Source organism: Phalangium opilio, unplaced genomic scaffold (genome assembly GCF_054372755.1).
Source record: "Phalangium opilio isolate 3A_F unplaced genomic scaffold, DU_Popi_V2 ptg000079l_1, whole genome shotgun sequence".
Taxonomy (NCBI): Eukaryota; Metazoa; Arthropoda; class Arachnida; order Opiliones; family Phalangiidae; genus Phalangium; species Phalangium opilio.
In genome coordinates, this window is record NW_028324187.1 from 9,055,768 (window position 1) to 9,078,435 (window position 22,668).

At 35.6% G+C, this 22,668-nt stretch overlaps 4 protein-coding genes across 4 annotated transcripts; 2 read left to right on the plus strand and 2 right to left on the minus strand.

Moving 5' to 3' along the window:
* Positions 1-6: 6 nt before the first annotated feature.
* LOC149654754 (unextended protein-like) lies at positions 7-13,460 on the plus strand. The gene is made up of 7 exons (XM_089846387.1): positions 7-595; positions 2,727-3,699; positions 5,146-5,473; positions 9,423-9,566; positions 9,851-9,994; positions 10,191-10,469; positions 10,751-13,460. The coding sequence occupies exons 1-7, from the start codon at positions 150-152 to the stop codon at positions 11,737-11,739; spliced, it is 3,303 nt and encodes a 1,100-aa protein (XP_089702513.1). The 5' UTR covers positions 7-149; the 3' UTR covers positions 11,740-13,460.
* LOC149654755 (unextended protein-like) lies at positions 13,459-17,007 on the minus strand. The gene is made up of 7 exons (XM_089846388.1): positions 16,261-17,007; positions 15,824-16,205; positions 15,529-15,763; positions 14,819-15,472; positions 14,616-14,759; positions 14,416-14,550; positions 13,459-14,349 (listed from the first exon to the last, which is right to left on the minus strand). The coding sequence occupies exons 1-7, from the start codon at positions 16,800-16,802 to the stop codon at positions 13,679-13,681; spliced, it is 2,763 nt and encodes a 920-aa protein (XP_089702514.1). The 5' UTR covers positions 16,803-17,007; the 3' UTR covers positions 13,459-13,678.
* Positions 17,008-17,284: 277 nt separating this feature from the next.
* Positions 17,285-22,014, plus strand: Vha55 (V-type proton ATPase subunit Vha55). The gene is made up of 9 exons (XM_089846390.1): positions 17,285-17,614; positions 17,842-17,897; positions 18,185-18,595; positions 19,438-19,542; positions 19,610-19,707; positions 19,770-20,044; positions 20,111-20,298; positions 20,387-20,516; positions 20,956-22,014. Exons 1-9 carry the CDS (start codon positions 17,530-17,532, stop codon positions 21,114-21,116), a joined length of 1,509 nt encoding a protein of 502 aa, XP_089702516.1. The 5' UTR covers positions 17,285-17,529; the 3' UTR covers positions 21,117-22,014.
* Positions 22,010-22,359, minus strand: LOC149654757 (ATP synthase F(0) complex subunit k, mitochondrial-like). Its single transcript, XM_089846391.1, has 2 exons — positions 22,286-22,359; positions 22,010-22,217 (listed from the first exon to the last, which is right to left on the minus strand). Exons 1-2 carry the CDS (start codon positions 22,352-22,354, stop codon positions 22,128-22,130), a joined length of 159 nt encoding a protein of 52 aa, XP_089702517.1. The 5' UTR covers positions 22,355-22,359; the 3' UTR covers positions 22,010-22,127.
* Between the last annotated feature and the right edge of the window lie 309 nt (positions 22,360-22,668).

Consider the following 22,668-nt stretch of genomic DNA (forward strand, 5'->3'; position numbering starts at 1 on the left):
GGGGGTGTTTAAAAGGGGGTATTAGGCCTAACAGAAAGTAAACAAATCGAGCATGGTTGTGGTTCGGAAGACCGCTTATTTAAGGCCGCGCTTCGATCGCTTTCATATCATTGGCGGAGGAAAATTTTCCCGACGCGCGCCGTCATAATATGGCGGCTGGTTTTAGTCATCGCATCGTTTGTACGTTCTTCTGTGCATTTGCGTTATGTTTTGCGGTTTTAATTGAAGCTAGAAACGTGAAAAGAGGAGCGTGGAATTACGAAGAACCCGTAGAGGTTATCGTCGATGTACCGGTAGTTTTAAAATTACGAGGATTGGTCAATTTACCCGCGAAACCGGTCGTGGCCTTTTCCCGAACTCGGCTAGAAGCCAACGAGCCTTGTCCGAAAAGCAGCTTGGATACCAAACACATTACGATACACGGGTACAAATCCTACGACGATCAATTGCTTTTAATTAACGCGACTTTTACCTCTCCGGAATATCAATTTCTCTACGCTTGCGTGTCCGATCAAATTCAAGAGAGATGGACACACCAAGGGCTAGTTGTCAAGGTCCGATCTTCACCCTGGTTGACCCCGAGAACGTCGGCACTGTAAGTACACCAGTTACTTAACCCTTTCATTATCGCTAAGCTATTCTATCTCGCTTTTAAAGAAATTAAAATAAAAATAATGACAAGTTTATTTACTGGGAAATTTAGTTAGAAATGCATGTAAATCAAGTCAAAAGTAAAGTTATAATAACTGTAAAGATTGCATTAAATTATTAAGAAAAGAACTCTTGTTTTTGCAAAAATAAGGTTATAATTAACTTGAACCCTGGCTCTAAAATAATCTTGTTTTAAAGTTTAAACATAAATGCGCGCGTACATCAATTAAGTAGGTCAAATTCTTTTCACTAATTAGTGGAAAATTTGTCTCCTATTCCCTCCCAACCAAAAGTAGGCAGAACTACTGATATAGAAAATGAATTTGCAATCATTAACACTTTAATAATCTTTAATTAATATTACCAAAGACAGACTGATATGAATAACTGTATTTTTTGGCTGAATACCAAATATCTTTCCACTTCTCTTAAATCTAGATTTTAATTACACATCCCCCCTCCCCTCAACGGGTTTATTTTTGTTACAAAATGAAATGGTTTTGGGCTTTTTGCCCGTTTTTTTATTCCCTGCTGCAATAAAGCTATTTTATGGTTTCACCCCTTATTTGTAGGACTGCAATATGATCCTAAAACGACGCATATGTGTATACGCATTGATTTTAGGTCAACTCTAGCTCGCTGCTCGCTATACTCCTACAATTCGATTTTATAAAATTTATACTCTTCTATCCTTTACCAATACATTTTAGCTATAATTTTAAATGACTGACATACATTGGTGATTCATTAGCTATCCGTAATCTCCCCCTTAGCCAATGACTAATTTGAGGTTTCATGTTTTCGTGTTTATTTTTATTATAAACAGAGCAAAGTTTTTCTTTTGCCCCATAACCCAAACTAATAGCGTTTTCCTTAGGGTCCTCGCGGAGCGCTCCCAAGGAGCAATAAAAATGGTAGTAGTAGTTTCCAGCTTCGTTAAAGACTGTTTTTGAAGAATAGGATCTCCTGGTTTTATTCCTCCATGGGAGCGCTCCGCGAGGACCCAAAGGAAAACGCTATTAACGTTTGCCAATTTTTTTTTTCAATAGTTAGGTGATAAATCGCGCTGTAAGGTTCACTTCCGTTATAAATCGGCCTATTTTAGTATAGTTTCATCATAAGAATCTCGTGATTCATTCAGTCATTGCGTTAAATTGTAGGTACACTTTTACATTGTTATAAAAACAAATGACTAAGTCATTCAACGATGAAAAGGTATTTTCGAATAAAATCAATGCCAGTTTCAACACGCGTCAAACTTATCTAGAATATTTTACGACATTACAAAGTCTACAAATAGGCCTACCTGTTTGTTTTATCTGTAAAATTTACCCTTAAGGGAATAAATCTTTATATATTCGTGGAATTGAGGCGTTTTGAACCTGTTTTTTGTAATTGACCCCTGGGCCCCTATTGGTGCAGGTTCAAATTATATATTTATAATAGTTGAATAAGGTGCAGTATGCACGATAACACCCTGAAAGGAATTATCCTTTATCTTATGAATGTTTAGAGTTATAACTTTCCAAAGTTTGTCTTTTCAATGACACCTACAAAACTTCCACTGCGTCCAAAATTCAGTTTTCTTTTTTGTTTCGAATGCTATTATCTCTGCCCTTGATTGATATTTACCCAAGTACTTAGTATCATTGCATAGAGGACACTTTTAGCTATCATTTCCGGGAAAAATCTTACTCTGGAAGTGTTGTTAATCTATAGTTATAAGGGGTTAAAGTTGGGTTGTAGACGACCCCTTTGAGGGAGGGGTAAAGAAGAAAAAAATGGTGGAGTGTTCTTCACGTGAATGGGTTTTAGATTGTAGACTACTCACCTTTAGAAGATGCTTGTCAAGAAGGCTTGGTAGCTGATTGATAAAAAAAAATACTGATACGTTAGAAATAGAATTAGAAGTATATGAGAAACGAAGTTTTCAGCCTTGCAGGACTGATACCATTTATACCGGGAGGACAGGCTACTTGGGGCTGCAATTTGTCCGCCAAGTAGCCTGTCCTTCTGGTGTAAATGGTATCAATCCTCCTAGTCTAAAAACTAAGTATTCCTGTCCACGTTTTCAGTCGACGTTCCGTGGAAAGTCGGCAGGAACCCCTTCAGACGTTTATAATCGGGATTCGTGCGGAAGGCGAACGTTCTTATATCGCCGAAGATGGTTCGTCCATCATAGCCGCCAAGACAGTGACACCCTTAAGGTTATACGGACACTTTCCAACGAATGGGACGCGTATAATGTTTACAACCGCGCGTCAAAAACGCGGGGAAGCTTGCGATCCATCCTTCGTGACGCAACAAGTGACAGCCACTTACCAACCAACCCCGGACGAACTACTGTCCGATTCGGTTTTACTTTTAAACGTCAAACTTCCGGAAACGGAAGACGGTGTCAGCGAATATTATATTTGCGTCGAAGAAAGAGACCCCAGTTCGCCTTACAGCGGTGGTGTCTTCAGACATCAAGGACACGATGATTGGATGAAGATTAAAGTCGTGGGACCAATCTTACCGCTATGGTTTCAAGTCATGTTGATCGCTTTGTTGCTGGTATTATCCGGTCTCTTCAGCGGTTTAAACTTAGGGTTGATGGCCCTGGATAAAACGGAACTACAAGTAATCGCCAAGTGCGGTTCGGATAAGGAGAAGAAATACGCTAAAACCATCGCGCCATTACGTTCACGCGGTAATTACTTGCTGTGCTCTTTGTTGTTGGGCAATGTTCTGGTCAATACGTCATTGACTATCTTACTAGATGACTTAACTTCGGGTTTGGTGGCCGTTATAGGCGCCACAATCGGGATCGTTCTATTCGGTGAAATTATACCTCAAGCCATTTGTTCAAGACACGGTCTGGCTATTGGGGCCAAGACGGTGAATATCACCAAGTTCTTTATGGTGTTAACCTTCCCCGTCTCATATCCCATCAGCAAGATCTTGGATCGCATACTCGGAGAGGAAATTGGCAACGTTTACGATCGGGAACGACTCATGGAGTTCATACGGGTCACCAAAGATTACAACAAACTCGAAAACGAAGAGGTAGGCCTAATTATTATTACAAAAAGCTCGTATATTATAATCATAAGCTTATAAGATAAGTATGACACTACCTACCCTTCGCGATGATAGCTAGTTCGAGAACGACGTGGTTTTAGGAAAGGTTTCATACCGAGTTATCCCTTCCAAGGCGCACTGTGAACTATGTTACCCATAAGTTTATAAGATTTGTTCCCTCCATAAGTATGACACTACCTATACAAGTTCGTAATGCTACTAAGAGACTTAGAGCTGAGAGATAGTTCAGGAACGACGGAAGCGAGAATTGAATTCCTACACTCGGTGGTTAATTTTGAAGGACTTCCTTCTAGGTCCTATTTAGTCTGTATGTACTAAGCCTTTAACAGCGCCCCAGTCACCAGGCGTCGCTTTACCTCGAATCTATGACCTACCTTATTCACTTCACTCGTGACAAGCTCTCAGTAACTTATGGAACATATCTTATGAACTTATTATATAATCTATAATCACCAACCAATCAACCTTTGAGGTTAAATTTCATATGATCCGCCATTATCCACGTGACCTTTAGGCTTAGATCGCGTGAAGAAATTTGTTTACTATAATTTGGTTCAGTTGCACTACGGTCGTATGGATATCAATCCATCAACGAAATTAATTTTTTTTTCATCATAACCAAACTGTATATAATATCATTGGGGTCATCAACGTACATGGCAAATCCAATTAAATTATAAAGAAAAACAAATGTATATTATAAAGCTGCCGAAAGGTTTATATGTTGACCCCGTTATTTTTTATTTCGGCTCGAATATTTGTTGTTTACAAATTCCTCATCGTGTCAATGGCGAGACTAGGCCTAGTATTTACGTAACCTTGACCCATGGATCTTTTAAACCCTATTGAGGGTAGGAAAACTGGGCGCTTTCAAAGATACCAAAACCGTTTTATGATTCCAGTATATCAAGGTCAGCACTGTTTAAAGCTAGGGCAGGGTTCGTACGAAACCTGGATAAGTCAGGGACATGGAAAATGTCAGGGATTTAAAGTTTTTTCCTAAAAGGTCAGGGATTTAAAGTTTTTTCCTAAAAGGTCAGGGATAGGTCAGGCATTTTGTTTGGTATATCAAACCATGCTAAGAGCAATGCTAAATATGTCGAAGGTGTTATCATGAAGTGGGGTCTGGTAAACACGTACTTAAAATGGTCAGGGATAAGCTGGAAAAGTAAGGGATTTTCACTAAAAAAAAATTCGTCCGAACCCTGTAGGGGGATGGGAGGATCTCTGCGGGGTTTTTCTGGCATATCAAGGTCACTCTAAATTTCACTGTTCAAAACTAGGCTCTCGAGTTGAAATAACTCTCTACTCGAATCGCAAAAAAAGTTACTTCTTTATTGGCCTTTAGAATTACGAAGTCGGTACTTGACCTTATGATTCTTACACCTTGACCTTTGCGTTCTCACAAAGGTAAACATAATATCGGGAGCTTTGGAATTGAAGAAAAAGACTGTATCTGACGTCATGACTAAAATCGAAGATGTTTACATGATCAGTTACGACGTCAATTTGAATTTTGAAACCATGTCCGAAATCATGAAAAGGGGTTATACTCGAGTCCCCGTTTACGACAGTGACCGCAACAATATCGTGGCCTTGTTGAATATCAAAGACTTGGCCTTTGTGGACCCCGATGACAATACCCCGTTGAAGACGCTATGCGAGTTTTATAACCATCCCATTAACTTTGTGTTTGAAGATGAAACTCTGGATGTCATGTTGAACGAATTCAAGAAGGGTAAGTGGTCCTCTTATGTTTCTTTTCGTTCATTCTTTTGTTCGTGGAGTCTGACGTCACTATGTAGGCTCAAATAATACTGGAACCAACCTTACTCGGTTATTGATTGGATAGGATATGAAATTTACTGAAATATAAAATTCGGGAACCGAAGGATTTTGTTCTTTGTTCTTCGGGCTAACCTTTCGACTCGTACGCGAGGGGCTATTCACTCTTAGGTTCGCTTCGCCTATGGGTTACGTGTAATCCTTTTAGTACAGTCAGAATGTGTATACTTATTACGTTATTACGTGGAGTGATTGAACCCTCGTCAAAAAGACAATTTCTCTCTATTAAATTTTGAGCAAATTTCGGTTTATTCTAACATTCACTTATTGAATTATATAGTTTGCCCTTCGCGTAAGTTTGAAATCCATAAATTGAAGTAAAATATATCCACCGAGCATAAGTTTATAAGTGATATGTTCCTTCCATAAGTATGACACTACCTATACTTCGTACAGCTCGAGATAACTAGTTCGAGTGAACGACAAGCTAGAATTGAAATACTACACTCGGTGGTTAATTTTGCAGTCTATCTTCCTATTTAGTCTGTATACTAAGCCTTTGACAGTGCCTCAGGCACCAGGCGTCTTCGCTTTACCCTGAATCTATGACCTACCTCACTCGCTTCATGACAAGCTCCAGTTTCTAAGTTACCATTGACAAACTTATGGAATGAACATATCTTATTAACTTATGGTATTATTTACCGACATTGGTTATTACTTCGAGTTACTAACCAGGAATTTCGTTGTAAAACTTGAAGTTTTACGATAGGCAATGCATGAATTGATAAAAACGGTTTTCTTTAGACTAAGAGGCACTTAAAATATGTTTTAGTTGATAAAAAAACCCCTAGTATTTGTCTTATCATTATTTGTATGTAATTAAGTTTCTTTTTTAAGTCAACTAAAATTATACCATTTTACCTAATGATAACCCACCCTGACTAAGCTATAATACTTATCTATGGCGTGGTTTTAAGACATAATATAATGTTCATTATTTTTATAACACTGTAAAAATACTGCATACGAGGAGATAATTATTACTAGATTACCTGTACACACGTGCAGTCTATTATACAATTGTTGGGCTTTCAGAGTCACGTTTAATCCGTTTTACTACAGTTTTCCTCGGTGATTGTTTTGTGTTTCACCAAGAAGTGATATCTAGTTTACTAGGGCGAAGGTATAAATTCGCGCCACATTTCTAGCTTTATCTCCAGTCCAAACAAACGTAGCCTGTCCGGACGGAGTTAATCCCCGCCGCCTCTAAATTACAACCAGCATGCATCTCATTGGTTCTTGAAACCTCACGTCAACGCGACGCGAAATCGCGAATGACGAAAGTCACGAAAATTACTTGTATTTTCCGACTGAGGAGAGGCAGCGAAATAGCCCGGGGCCTCCTTTTACGTCCCCCCTTATATTTTGAAAGGGGTACTGGGATTATGGGGCGCGAATACTTAGGCATCTTATACATGCTTCCTAGTAAACTAGATATCCCTTCTTGGTTTCACCTTACCTTTGTTATTTATTTACTTATAATACTATAATAATATTATTATAATGTATGTTGGTAGTTTGAAAGTTCTCGTAGAATTCTGTAAATTATTTTCCCACTGAGCCATATACAGGGTGATTTCCAAAAAAAGGATGGTAGGATCAAAGTGTAGTGGGTGTTATTGATTCTAGGGTCGATTTTTGAGTCTTAAATTTTTCCATGATATTTTGCCATAAGTACTTCGATCCTAACAACAACGACAAAAGTATTGTATTTCGAAATGAACCTTAACTTCGGGTAAATGAATGGCGTCAAAACAATTTTATGTTTTCAAATAATACATGTAACGTTATATTCCTGGAATCCTGCGTTCTGATTGGTGGAAATATATATTTATTTTTATTACAAATGTTGAAAGATGACTTAGGTCAAGTTAACTTTTGCGGCTTCTCACTCAGTATAGTGAATAGAATAATACCCATTTGTCCTCGATTAAGAATACGATATTATGAATTCTGAGAGAAGTTAGTCCTATCTGGTTACAAACGTTGTCGGTTTATTAGGAAGATGACGTACGTACGTACGTACTAAGGTTTGTAATGTAAACTAAACTATTGCGTCGCAATTATACAGATATCGTTTATTTTTGAAGGTCTAGTTTTTATTATGAGCAACTTTTCGATTGTGTTTGTTTAGCCTAATTCGAAACCGAGGGCTACGTCATGTTTTCAAATACGAAACTGTTTATTTGCGATTACGCTCGATGGTGATGTAATGTTTGTGTAAAAGACCATCAGGGATTCTTTAATGGAATAATTTTATGGGAATTTGAAGCGAGATTTGAATTAAATCGTTTAATACATGATCAGGGAATTTTTCATTTTCGTTTGGTCATAAGTTCATAAGATATGTTGGCCATAAGTTTGTCACTGGTAACTTAGAAACTGGAACTTGTCATGAAGTGAGTGAGATAGGTCATAGATTCGAGGTAAGGCGACGCCTGGTGACTGGGGCGCTGTCAAAGGCTTTGTACAGAGTACTAAATAGGAACTAGATGGAAGTCCTGCAAAATTAACCACCGAGTGTAGGACTTCAATTCTCGCTTGTCGTTCTGCTAAAACTAGTTATCTCGAGTACTGTAAGTCCATCTCAGTAGCATTGCGAACTTGTATAGGTAGTGTCATACTTATGGAAGGAACATATCACTTATAAACTTATGGTAGTATTAGTGTATTTGAAATTGAAACTTCACGGTACTATAGACACTTTTAGCAACAACATTTCCCGGAGTTTTCTACAAATAAAAGTGGAAATTGGAAAAGCTTTAGACATTCTTTTGGGAAAGCCAGGGAAAGTCGTCGAATTATGAAATGAAAATACTGTAGATGCTTTAATGCAAAATTAGGCCAAACTTGAACATTTTCGATATTAATACATACTGCTAGTTAACTTCGGTTTGGTTTAGTTTGGTACATTGACAGTATAAGTAGAACCGCCGGTTTGTGACCCTAATAAACCAAATTTCACACACACACACACTCACACCCGTACAGATAAAACTAGCAACGCCAATATGTCGCCTCCCGATTATGGCCTAAATTCTATGGCAAAAACAAGTATTATTTCAATAAATATATTTGTCATAAATATTTAATTCCCACGATTTAGAAATAAACAAGAGTCTCGGTTCGAGAGAGCAAGCGCAAATTGGCAATGGCAATCTCAAGGTCCATATTACCAAATCTTAAGTGATCCCCTTTTTTTAGCGTAACATAGACCTACTTTTATAAGAAAAAAAAAAATAAAAATAAAATAAGAAATTTGATAAAAAGATTTTACTTGGGCCTTTTTAGTCCGACTTTATATGGGTCACTTTCTATCTTAGATAAATCATAGCACTTTGTAGCCTTTTTTTTTTTACTACATTTTGCTATAAAACAATGAAAAAATAAATAAAATCTTATGGTTTATCATAAGTTTATAAGTGATATGTTCCTTCCATAAGTATGACACTAGATATACAAGTTCGTAAGTTCGTAATGCTACTGAGAGACTTACAGCTCGAGATAACTAGTTCGAGAACGACTGAAGCGAGAATTGAATGGCTACACTCGGTGGTTAATTTTGCAGTCCATCTTCCTATTTAGTCTGACCTAAGCCATGACCAGGCGTGGCTCTACGTAGGTCACTTCATGACAAGCTCCAGTTTGTAACCAGTGACAAACTTATAGCCCACATATCTTATGAACTTATGGCCAACATATCATATGAACTTATGAACTTCAATCATATTTTCAATTTTGTTTAAGGTTATATTTCATATTTCACTATGGTTTCATGTCAGAAGTAGATTATCAAATCAAAAGAAGTAATGTTCTCCAATGTCACCTTATTTTTTAAGGACAATCGCATATGGCGTTTGTTCGACACGTTCACACTGAAGATGATACCGACCCCTTTTACGAAATAGTGGGTGTCGTTACCTTAGAAGATGTCATCGAAGAAATTATCCAATCAGAGATAATTGACGAATCTGATATTTTAAGTGAGTTGTTATTGTTTTAACTGCAATTAAGTTGTTTTAGCTTTTAATATCTGTTGCTTCCTGCGTTTAATTTACTCTAAACGAGTGTAATTAATTTTAATTGACGCTAGTACTTAATTAAAATTGTTTCGTCATTTAATTCTTGTAATTCCGCAATTAAGTTTATTTTGAGGAAATTTGCTTTTAATATCTGTTCCTTCCTGCGTTTAATTTACTCTAAACGAGTGTAATTAATTTTAATTGGCGCTAGTACTTAATTCAAGCTGTTAATTCTTTTAATTCAGCGGATAATCGTCGCAAATTACGACGTTTTGAGATTCAGAACAAACAAGACTTCTCTGATTTTGCCAAAATCGGTACGGGGGTTCAAGGCAACAATATTATTTCGCCTCAACTGGCTTTAGCGACTTTCCAATATTTGTCCACGGGTAAGAATTTCAAATTTCATTACCCGTATCATTTTGTATTAACAATTCGGGAGCAATGACTTCATGAAACATAAACTTGATGGGGCCAAATAATTTAAAAGATTAAAAAGAAATAAAATATCTATTTTGGTATTTTCTAGGCCGAAATACTAATTCATTTGCCTTTTTTGTTTTTTCGTACCATTTTCTCTCTTAGCCGTGGAACCGTTTAAAAAGGAATACCTCTCCGAGACTGTCCTACGACGTCTTTTGACGCAAAACTTGTTTTTCTCTTTGAAATTCGTGACGGAGGACAGTTTCAACGCACCAGCCATGACATTATATCGCGCGGGTAAACCGGCCGACTATTTTGTCCTCATAGTTGAAGGTCGTGTCCGGGTCACTGTGGGTAAGGAAAATTTGGTCTTTGAAGCCGGACCCTTCACTTGTTTCGGTGCACCAGCCATCGCGCCTAATTTACCAAGTCCTACTGTCGGTAAGTACCAAATTTCTTTTGCTTATATAACGTACTGTCCTTCTAAGTTCTATGGTTAATTTAAGTATGAAGGAATTGTGTCACTTTAACGAAATTAGGTTAATTTTAAAGACCAATTTAATTAGATTAATTAGTGTAAATTTTATAAGATTTCACCGTGAGGGAGACGAGATATACTCTATTTTATATTATAAGTCATTTCATGGAAAAATAGATCGCGTGTCGTTCTAAAGTTTAGTTTTTGGTAGTTGACCCGCCGTATTTTTACCGCTTTATATTAGGCGAGGTATCAGATAGTGGTAATCTGGTCCGGAGTGCCAGTTTCAATTCTCCAGCGGCTGCTTTTAGTCCAGCCGATTCGGGTACTTCCAGCAAGGGTTCGTTTATCCCGGACTATTCCGTGGTTGTGGTAGCAGACACGGTCTTCATGAAGGTACATCGTAACGTGTACTTGGCGGCCTTAAGGGCCACCATGTTGGAACAGACCCGGGGTAGTATGGACGTTAACGCGGACGAAAACATGCGCGCGGAGTGGGAAAATGTGGTGTCAGCGGTGAACGATAATAACTTAGCGGACGCGATGGCCATGGAAGGTCGGGATGTCCCTTTCGAGTTGACGCCCGTGGTGTCGAGTCCTTACGTACCGGAGTTGACTATGATTATGAAACCCTCGGCTATTATGCCACCGAGTACCAGCGTTAGTTCTTCGAGCTTGTTGACTAGTCCCGGTAACCACCGACACTTCCCGACTGGCGTCGAGCCGGGTAAGCGCGTTAGCATCGAAGTTGGCGGGGTCAACGTTCCATTCCATAAGAACAGCGTCTCCAGTTGCGCCGACGGCCTGATACGTCGAATTTCAGCTAGCGCGCCTAACCGGAACGGGAGTTTGGCGGGGGTTCACGGGGACGAACACCAACAAAACGCGCCACCGCGAACCGGAAGTCGGAAGTGGTCGACTCAGTCCAAATCAGCCGCCTCCCTCCGCAGCGAACTGACTACCCCGAACGGAGACCATACCATCGCGGAACACGCTTCGGAATCACCCAATTCCAACCATAATTCTTCCAGTCCAGGATCGGTCAACAGCGGTGGGAGGACGCGCAGAAGGGGACGAGAGTCAAGATCGCTCGAGGAAATCATGGCGGAATCCGCTAGGGATTCCCCGGAGGTAAGCCCACCTTCCGTACGATTTCATAATAGTAATTCCAACAAGAACTCTTTCAAGAGAAACAGTTCCGTAGTCAGTGAGAAAAGTCAATTATTATCTTAACGTTTAGTTCATTTTTCTCCCTAATAATTAGTATACCTCTTTGTAAGTGAATTAGTTCCCGAAGTAAGTTACCTACTTCAGGCGGAATAGGGGTCGTTACTTAATTACTTCCGGGGTTAATTTACTTCCTTCCTTCCTACCACGTGGGTGGGTAGAACTAAAATGTCAAATCTACGAATGATTAATTCGATTTAAAGTCAAATCAATTGAATTAAAGTTAAACCCTTCCCCTTCGTGCATTTATTTTATGGAGAATTATAAAATTCAAAATATACGAAATTTGAAATTACGTATAAATACTAAATACGCATGTCTTAAAAAAATATTAAAAAAACACCAATTCCGATTTGAACATTTTAGATATCTACCCCGTTTCCTCGTTTATTTTATTATGGTATTTAAATTAAAAGTACTGCATTTATTCTCCTCACTTAATTACTATTTTAAAAAAACGATATTGCATTTATATTTATTGTTAAATTTATTTTAATTTAATTTAATTACTCAAGAAGATAATTATTTAAACCATGGAGAGAAGGTTCCTTCAAAATTAAACCTTCTTTCTTTCTGGTTTAAATTAAAACTTCTTGATTAAATTAAATTAAATTAACTTAAAACTTTTCACTATTTTTTTTATTTTAATGGGAGGGGGATTAAAAAATACGAATTCTACACTTATATTTAAATGTATCGCAATCCCGACTTAAAATTTAAACAAACAAACAAACAAATATTTACTTAATTAATATAGCACTTTAATTAAATAATAAGAATAAAACAAAATAGTAATTACACCCAAGAAATAATCAAAAATAGTTCCAAACTGAACTGACTTAATAATAACATAAAAAACTTAATTTTAAATCAAAAGACTAATATTTAATCTATATTAAAAAAAGATAAAATAATAAAAACAAATATTTAAAAGTCTATATTGTTTAATTTGATGTTTAATTTGTTTAAATTAAATATATATATTTCGAATATTGAAATTTATTAATTAGTAAGTGCCTGATCTGATCTGATCTGATCTAGAATGATCAATAAAAAACACACGTTTTTGACACAAAAATAATTATATTAAAAGTGTTTTACGAAAGTAATTAAAGCTGGTAAGGCTTTAATTGGTTGTTTTTTTATAATTAATAATTATTAACTCGTAAATGAGATATCTGTCTAAAAGCTAAGCTGCAGTTTTATTTTTTAGGGGCCAAGTAAAACATAATTAGCTTAATTCTCCTAAAAAAAAAACCAAAATAATTAAAGCAATATAAGCATTTTTATATAGAATTAAATTAATTAAGAAAAACTAAAATTAATATAAACATTTATAAATTGGTGCTAAACTATTAAGGGAATAGTTAGTCGTTTCTAAAGTTTTCTAGTACTTGGGTAAAATATTAATGTCTTTTTTAACGTGATATATTACTGAATTTAATTTTTTGTATAATAATTAATTACGTTAATATAAGTTCTATTTTTTGGTTTTTTTAATTAGTTTTACTTTTCAAAAAAGCCCCCATATTTTCAGCCAAAGATTTTGAATTTAATTTTTTTAATTATCGTATAATTAATTCCGAATATATAAATTATAATTTACATACCTGTATATTTAAACTTTATTTGTTTTTATGTAAATATATGAAAAAGATATATACATGACTGTAAATATAGGCTAATTACGAGGTAAAATAACATTAAAAAACATGTTGAAAAAAATGTATTTATCAAATCAATTTATTAGAGAAGAAACACATTTACATAAATAATTTGGTGGTGGTAATAGAAGTTTTCTTAAACGTAAAATATTAAACCTTGAATTGAATTGAATTAAATTTAAAAAACAATATGTTTACAAACCAAATATTTAAAACAGATCATGCAAAATTTTAATTTAATTTAAAACTAAATAATATTTTAAAATGTATCTTTTTGGATTTCAGAGACCATCTAAATTAGATCCATTACTTTCGCAGCTTATATCAGGTAAGTCCAATGATTTTTCAATGGATTTGGGTAGTTGCACATTGCCAGTGATTGTTGCGGCAGTTACCTCGCAATAAGAGAAAGACGCGGACCTTGTAGGGGATACCAGTTCATTGAAGCAGTCCTCTATACTGGAATCCTGTCTATGTTGTCTTTCCATCAACGTGGCGCGTAAAGCGGCCGAATACGCCGCCTTGGTCACCTTCATGTAAACCACATCGGACACTGGAACTACGGTGTAATCCGGGAGGAATGGTGACGCGGGTATGAAGCCTTCTAATTGGTTGAAGCTCTTATTTGATGATCCCCTGGGCGTGGCTAATTGGTTATGAGAATCTATTGTGTTTTGGGCGATGGCTTGTACTCCGAAGTAGGTGAATGGACCAGCTTCGTAGACTAGTTTCTCTTTTCCCACGGTGACCTTGACGCGTCCTTCTAGTATCATAACGAAGTAGTCTACTTGACGCCCTAGTTTGTAGATTGTGGGAACGGCGATTTCGTGAGGTTGGGCGTTGGTATTTGGTCCCAAATCGGACTTGAATCTAATGGTGAAAAATATGTTCTGGCTCAAAAGGCGTCGGAGAATCGTCTCGGATATGTAGTTGCGAGTAAACGGGTCCACCGCTGTTTATAAAAGGGAGTAAAGTTAGTTTAGTAGGAGGTTTTAAAGTGTGTGGTAATTAAGCTTACCAGTTGAAAGGTACTGATAAGTAGCGAGAGCCAGTTGAGGTGAGATGGCATTTTTACCTTCGCCACCTCCAATTCGAATGAAATCAGAGTAATCGTGGAGGATACCTTTTCTTTTCTGTTTCCGACGGTTATCCGCTGATAAAATGAAAGCGTTGCTATCTTATTATCTCCATAACGACATTAACAAAGCAATAACCCACTTAAGACGTCGGTTTCATCCACAATCTCAGACTGAATAATTTCTTCTATCACATCTTCTAACGTCACAACTCCCGTGATTTCGTAAAACGGATCAACATCGACTTTATCCTCTACCCTCCTGATGCAAGCCATGTGCGATCGACCTGTTGTTAATAAGTACGTAATTAGGGCGGTGACAAGTAACTTAAAAAAAAGTTGAAACCTTTTTTGAACTCGTTCAATAAACTGTCCAATGTTTCGTCCTCAAAAACGAATATTAAGGGATGATTGTAAAACTCGCAGAGTGTCTTCAAAGGAGTGTTGTCATCCGGATCAACAAGAGCCAAGTCTTTGGTATGCAACAGAGCGACGATGTTATCTCGGACACCGTCGAAAACGGGTACTCTGGTGAATCCCTGACTTATAATCTCGTTTATGTTCTCAAAGTCGAGAATAGTGGTGTAAGGTAGCATAAAGACGTCTTCAACGCGTGTCATGATGTCCGCGGCCGTCTTCTTCTTAAGCGCCAAAGCCCCGGATATAATCTTCACCTCCTCTTTCTCCAATTTGTTGTATTCCTTTGTGACTTTGATGTACTCCATCAAACGTTCTCGGTCGTAAACGTTTCCTATTTCCTCACCCAAGACGCAGTCCAGAATCCTACTGATGGGGAAGGACATGGGGAAGGTAAGGACCATGAAAAGTTTAGTCACCCATGCCGTTCTGGCGCCAACAGCTAAGGCGTGTCGCGAACAAATGGCCTGAGGAATAATTTCGCCGAAAATTACGATCCCGATTGTGGATCCGAAGATGGCAACTAGACCTGACGTCAGATCGTCCAGTAGAACTGTAAGTATGCTGTTCACCAGTACGTTGCCTGCGTAAAAGGATAGTTAATTAGACAGGATAAAGATAAATTACAGATTTAATCACCTAAAACGATGGAGCACAACAAGTAGTTCCCTCTTTTTCGCAACGGGCTTATGATTTTAGCATATTCCTTCTCTTGGTCAGTCCCGCACTTGGCTATTATCCTTAGTTCGGTGTTGTCAAGGGCCATCAACCCCAAGTTAAGACCGCTAAACAACCCAGACATTATTTGCAAAAAGACAATTAACCAAATTTGCAACCAAACTGGTATTAATCTTCCTTCAGCATGGATTCGAACCTGTAATTAAACGCATGTTGTCTCACGGACCATCGGACGGCGTGTATGCGTTGGACTTACCCAATTATCGTTGCCTTGATGTAACCAATGTCTATGTGCCGCTTCTAATACGGAAGATCTCGAGGAAGCTTTTTCCTTGGTGCAGATGAAGTAGAATTCGTTGTCATCCTCTAGTTCTGGTAGATTGACTTCTACGACAGCTACTTCCGGTGATATGACGTTAACACCGTCGAGAGTGTAAACTGACGTCTTTGGCAAATCGTCGCAATTGTCTCCTCTTTTTCGACGCGTTCGTGTTAAGGCTACTAACATACCGGGGACGAATGAGTCACCAGTTAACCGTAGAATAGTTTTTTCTTCAGCAGGTATGACTGTTGTACCATCCGCGGCCAAGTAAATACGATCGTTGGCTTCACCTCTAACGCCATGAACGCTGATTTTGCTATAGAAAATTTTTCGTTATATATGATTCAAGAATCAACATAAGACATGACTACCTAGTTTCGTAAAACGAATTACTGATTATCCTTATTTTAACCTTGTCCCCTTGATGGACCCATCGCTGAACAGTCTTTCTTTCACCTTTAACCTCCGACGCGGAGTCTAAAATGCACACGTACGCGTGTTCCACATCACCACCCGCTATATTTGTGCCCAGTAACTTTATTTTTAAGTCCGCGAAGTTCGTGGTCAAGCGATCGGCTCCGGACAATCCGAAAGTCGGGGTCAACATGTCACTAATGTTACACAAGGATCCCCGTACACCTGCTAACCGAGTGAAAGCCACCTTTGTGTTGGAACTAAAACCTGAACCACGTAATCTTAAATCAACCGAAGTTCCAGTTATAATTTCGATAGGCTCGTCTTTGGTCAAGTTGGGCCAAGACTTCATGGGCCATTGCGGGCGATCTACCGTTGTGATACGCGTCACTTGGGCGTGCGTCGTTACCTGACTCAAAGCGAAAGCCAGAGCAAACGCCATCAAGGAACAATGACTCATGATGCGTAGGTAAATACCTTCTTTGATCAAAATTTTCATATTCGGGTTCTATTTAAAACGTTTCCCTCAAGTTGACAAATGTTTTTTATTTCATATAAACGCTTTTTGTTGAACATTTTTTATTTTTTTGCAGTTTTTTGGTACAAGATTGGAGACCGTATTCTGCTCAAAGCGAAAATTGGGAAACATTTTGTTGCAGAATACAGCCAATATCGTTTTCAGTGTTAGCAATAAGTGGATCTACTCGATGGATTATAGGAAATGTTTTTTCGTTTATTTTAAGTTTAAAGTTCACTGTATCGACAATCAGAAAAGATAATACGAAACAATTCATACTAGCGGTTGAGATAAGGCTAGACAATATGGTTTCTTCTAGCTGTAGCTAAACAATATGTTGATTTCAACATTCTCAAGTACGGGTGTTAATTTTTCCTTTACTCTCACTTCTTAAGAGGTTACATTAGATAAAATTTACCAAAATTTCCCTTTAATTAGCTCAATATTTGTCTTCCACTGATTGGAAAAATACCGTCTTCGATTTCCACTGTTCAAATTTCCCGCTAAATCTCAGCCCTCGACGGATGGCAATGCGATTGGCTGAGGGTTTTGTTTAACTAAAATATGATTGGTCAAATGTTAGCACGGATGTCGCTAGTGTCGTCTGATATCGTATTGATTTTGTAACCAAAAGTCATATGACTCTTAATCCTTCGGGCCTACTTCTTGTGTGGTGATTTTCGAAGTCAGAATTTGTAGGCGTTTCAAGATGAATAGTATAATTACTCCTCACGCTGCTTTAAAAGAACATCAATTAGCAGTAACTAGAGATTATATTTCACAGCCTAGGCTAAGTAAGTAAAAATTTTAATTAAAATTTAGAATTATACGAGAAATTCAACCTAGAATATCGGTGGTTTCGTTGCTTTGAAACCCTAAGCCTTGGTCAATATCTGGCATAATCTGGGTTAAAAAAAATTAAAGGCCATTTTTTTATTAGTGTTGCGAATACCGGCGTTTTAATAGATTTAATTAAATTTTAAGTTTGTGTGAAAATAATGTCTAATTTTCGTATTTCCAGTTTATAAGACTGTAAGTGGTGTAAATGGTCCATTGGTCATTTTGGATGATGTAAAAGTAAGTAATAAAAATAGTGTTAAAAGTTTAAAACATAAATAATTGTATTAAAATCTAGCTTTAATAAGAATCTACTAATTAAAACAAACTTAAATTAATTTAAAACCCCCTTTAACCACTTGTAAAAAGTCTCAGCACCTCTCTCATACCTTTCAACCAACTTTTCTCAACCGTGACTTAGCTCAAGTCAAATCCATGACTAGGCATAAATAATTACAATTAACTACACGTACATTAATAAAGAGAATAGTCTCAAACCGTTTCCTTATTATTTTAAACATTTATAGTTCCCCAAATATGCTGAGATTGTTAATCTAGTATTAGCTGATGGCACCATACGTACTGGGCAAGTATTGGAAGTCAGTGGCTCAAAAGCTGTTGTCCAAGTGTTTGAAGGAACATCCGGAATTGATGCTAAACATACTATTTGCGAGTTTACCGGGGATATTCTGAGAACCCCGGTATCGGAAGATATGTTGGGGAGAGTTTTTAATGGCTCTGGAAAACCCATTGATAAGGGTCCTACCGTCTTAGCTGAGGATTATTTAGATATTCAAGGACAACCCATCAACCCCTGGTCTCGTATCTACCCTGAGGAAATGATACAAACTGGTATCTCCGCTATTGATGTCATGAACAGTATTGCTAGGGGTCAGAAAATTCCAATTTTCTCAGCTGCTGGACTTCCGCACAATGATGTAACTAGTTTTGGATCATTGTTAGATACAGGGTTCATAAAAACTTGGAAAACCTGGGTAACTCTGGGAATTTAATAGTTGACCAAAAACTCTGGGAGAACTCATGGAAATTTAGAATTTTTAGTAAAATTCTGGGAAATATAGAATTTTTAGTAAAATTCAGGGAAATATAGAATTTTTAGTAAAATTCAGGGAAATATAGAATTTTTAGTAAAATTCAGGGAAATATAGAATTTTTAGTAAAATTCAGGGAAATATAGAATTTTTAGTAAAATTCAGAGAAATTTAGAATTTTTAGTAAAATTCAGGGAAAACTCAGAGAAATTTAGAATTTTTAATAAAATTCAGGGAAAACTCAGAGAAATTTAGAATTTTTAATAAAATTCAGGGAAAACTCAGAGAAATTTAGAATTTTTAATAAAATTCAGGGAAAACTCAGAGAAATTTAGAATTTTTAATAAAATTCAGGGATAACTCAGAGAAATTTAGAATTTTTAATAAAATTCAGGGATAACTCAGGGAAATTTAGAATTTTTAATAAAATTCAGGGATAACTCAGGGAATTTCTAGTAAATTTTAGGGGAAACTTGGAAATTTAGAATTTTTACTAAAATTCAGGGAAAACTCAGGGAAATTTGTGAGGTTTGAGTAAGTTTGCTCTGAAGTGGTTTCTTGAACTTTAAAAAAACCACTCATATTGTTATCACTCTAAATAATGGGGAAAAAACCTGGAAATTTATTGAAAACTCAGAGATATCGGTTTTCCAAAAGTTGTATGAACTATGATTAGATAGTCTATAGCAAAGTAAATGTTTAATTTCTTATATTAATGATGTTAATAGATTGCTGCCCAAATTTGTCGTCAAGGTGGTTTAGTTAAACTTCCTGGAAAGAGCATATTGGATGATCACCATGATAACTTTGCTATTGTTTTTGCAGCTATGGGTGTAAGATTACTTAGCCAGCCAATCATCTTATTTAAAACATTATATTAACGCTTTTAGAACTATTTAGGTTAACATGGAAACTGCTAGGTTCTTCAAACAAGATTTTGAAGAGAATGGCTCTATGGAGAATGTTTGTTTGTTCCTTAATTTAGCCAATGATCCCACGTAGGTTTTTGAGCTTACCTTCATAGTTTTAATAGCTTTGAATAAGGAAAATTATCCCTTAGTATTGAACGTATCATCACGCCTCGTTTGGCCTTAACTGCTGCCGAATTTCTGGCTTATCAATGTGAAAAACACGTTTTAGTCATCTTAACTGACATGTCATCGTACGCTGAAGCTCTCCGTGAAGTATCAGCTGCTAGGGAAGAAGTACCCGGTCGTCGTGGTTTCCCTGGTTACATGTACACTGATTTAGCTACCATTTATGAAAGAGCCGGACGTGTTGAGGGTCGAAATGGTTCCATTACTCAAATTCCAATTTTAACTATGCCAAATGATGGTAATTGAGTTTCAATAAGGGTTCCAACACAAGTAGAAGTGTTCAATTCTGATTGATTTTTTGCAGATATTACTCATCCCATTCCTGATTTGACTGGTTATATTACCGAGGGACAGATCTACGTAGATCGTCAGCTTCATAACAGACAAATTTATCCACCTATTAATGTATTGCCTTCACTTTCACGTTTGATGAAATCTGCCATTGGTGAAGGAATGACTCGTAAAGATCACTCTGATGTCTCTAATCAATTGGTAAACTAAATTAAACTTTAACCAATTTATTGATTAACTTATTTCATTAATATTTTGTTAATTAATATTAAACTTTACAAAAATATAGTATGCCTGTTATGCCATTGGCAAAGATGTTCAAGCCATGAAAGCTGTTGTCGGAGAAGAAGCTCTTTCATCCGAAGATCTTTTATATTTGGAATTCTTAACAAAATTCGAGAAAAACTTTATTTCTCAAGGTTTGAAATTGAAATGAAAATGAATATTTAATTTTAATATTAATTAATTTATTCAAAAATTATTAATATTAATAAATTTATTCAAAAATTATTAATATTAATTAATTTATTCAAAAATAATTAATATTAATTAATTTATTTATTCAAAAATAATTAATATTAATTAATTTATTCAAAAATTATTAATATTAATTAATTTATTCAAAAATTATTAATATTAATTAATTTATTCAAAAATTATTAATATTAATTAATTTATTCAAAAATTATTAATATTAATTAATTTATTCAAAAATTATTAATATTAATTAATTTATTCAAAAATTATTAATATTAATTAATTTATTCAAAAATTATTAATATTAATTAATTTATTCAAAAATTAATTAATAAAATTAACTTTTTACGGTGGAATTTTTATTTTTCTTTTTTTTTTCAGGAAATTATGAAAACAGGACGGTCTTTGAATCATTAGATATTGGTTGGCAATTACTACGTATCTTCCCTAAGGAGATGTTGAAACGTATTCCTCAAAGTACTTTGGCTGAATTTTACCCCCGAGATAGTAGGAGAGGGGCTAATACAGCGGCCAAGGAATAACTTTAACGGAGTTAAAATAAGCAATAAATTTGTTGGTAATGTTCATCTATTACGTGTTTGTGTCTGTTTATGATAAGAGTTAACTAAAAAAAAAAAAGAAAATGGATGGGGAGTGTTAACTGTTAAGTTAATATAAGTTTATCACTAATTATAATTATAAGTAATTACTTAGTGATAATTAGTTTCATTATTAAATGGGAAAATGGTTTTTAGATTATTATTTCTTTTTGGATGAACAGATTTAAGTTACACTCCTATTGTTAAAAGAAAAAAAAACGAAAAACTAGTCCAGAATAATTAATATTAATTAATTAATTAAATAAATAAATAAATACACGTCGCACTTGCATCATTAAAATTAAGTTTAATGGGAATTAATTAAATCATCAAACAAGTTTATTTGTATATAAGAGTCATTTATTATAATATTTAATGGTGATTTTACGGCCTCCTAAGACTTAAAATTAATTAATTAAATAAATAGAGCTGATTAAGTTAACTTATCAGCTCTAGTTTAGAAGTTGAACAAATTTATTTTCAAAAATTAATTTAAATAATTAGTTAAATTAAATTAAATTAAAAATAAATAATATTAGAGTAGAATAGAATCTCCCCCCCTCATTCTTTAAGTAATTAATTATGTTTTAAATTAAATTAGAAACTGATAAAGGGTAAAGAAATTTTGAGGCAGTGCCTTTTTGTATATCATGTTTAAATTTAGATAGTGTATCTCTATCTGCCGCAGTTTATTAATTATTCATGTCATTCCAACAAAAAACAACATTCAATTTAAATAAATTAGGTATAGAAAAACAAACAAACAAACAAACAAAAACTGTGAGTGTGAAAAAAAAAATGTAAATCTATATTAAAAGTTGAATAAAAATGTTCAAATAAATTAGAAATAATTTTATTTAACAAGTTTCTTCAAACATAAGACAATGAATCTTTTTTTTTTGCTATTAACAATCATAGTCTTCTAATTGACATTAATTATATTCATTAAGATCTTTATTTCTTTGCTGGTGCAGCTTGTTTCTTGGGTTTCATATAGAAGTATAGGCCAATGACTCCCATTAATGCGTAAGTAGCTTTGGCTACCTATTTTAATAAATGTTTATTTAATTTAAATGAGTTTAAAAGTTAATGCATATTAATTAGTGTCTTACATTTGCTCTTCCATACATGGTGCTGGAGTTGAAATGTTTGGAAAAACCGGTTAATTGTTCGCCAGACATGGTAACTTACTAATTTTAAATATAAACAAGAAATTAATTATTAATTACGATTACGAGGAGGGTCGGAGGGGGGGAATTTAGGGGTCAAACGACCAAGGCTTAGGAGTGATATGATTTTTAACAAATAAAGACATTATTTCTTAATTTTCTTAATAAGAATTTGGATAGTTTATTTAGATTTAAATGGGATTACTTAAAGTACCTTTTTGTTAGCAAAATTTGGTTAAATATTCTCCAATTATTTCCAGTAATAAATTTACTCCACCAGATCTCTCTAAACTTCTCTCGACCTTCCGTGATGCAGTGTTGCCAGG

Excerpts from the sequence above, each read along its gene's own strand:
- LOC149654754 (XM_089846387.1), top strand. The coding sequence starts at position 150 with ATGGCGGCTGGTTTTAGTCATCGCATCGTTTGTACGTTCTTCTGTGCA. Across the intron at positions 3,700-5,145 it reads ACAAACTCGAAAACGAAGAG|GTAAACATAATATCGGGAGC; the intron begins GTAGGCCTAATT and ends GTTCTCACAAAG. Across the intron at positions 10,470-10,750 it reads TTTACCAAGTCCTACTGTCG|GCGAGGTATCAGATAGTGGT; the intron begins GTAAGTACCAAA and ends GCTTTATATTAG.
- LOC149654755 (XM_089846388.1), bottom strand. The coding sequence starts at position 16,802 with ATGAAAATTTTGATCAAAGAAGGTATTTACCTACGCATCATGAGTCAT. Across the intron at positions 15,473-15,528 it reads GTTGTGCTCCATCGTTTTAG|GCAACGTACTGGTGAACAGC; the intron begins GTGATTAAATCT and ends CCTTTTACGCAG. Across the intron at positions 14,760-14,818 it reads ATTGAACGAGTTCAAAAAAG|GTCGATCGCACATGGCTTGC; the intron begins GTTTCAACTTTT and ends TATTAACAACAG.
- Vha55 (XM_089846390.1), top strand. The coding sequence starts at position 17,530 with ATGAATAGTATAATTACTCCTCACGCTGCTTTAAAAGAACATCAATTA. Across the intron at positions 19,708-19,769 it reads AATTTAGCCAATGATCCCAC|TATTGAACGTATCATCACGC; the intron begins GTAGGTTTTTGA and ends ATTATCCCTTAG. Across the intron at positions 20,045-20,110 it reads TTTAACTATGCCAAATGATG|ATATTACTCATCCCATTCCT; the intron begins GTAATTGAGTTT and ends GATTTTTTGCAG.
- LOC149654757 (XM_089846391.1), bottom strand. The coding sequence starts at position 22,354 with ATGTCTGGCGAACAATTAACCGGTTTTTCCAAACATTTCAACTCCAGC. Across the intron at positions 22,218-22,285 it reads CCATGTATGGAAGAGCAAAT|GTAGCCAAAGCTACTTACGC; the intron begins GTAAGACACTAA and ends TTATTAAAATAG.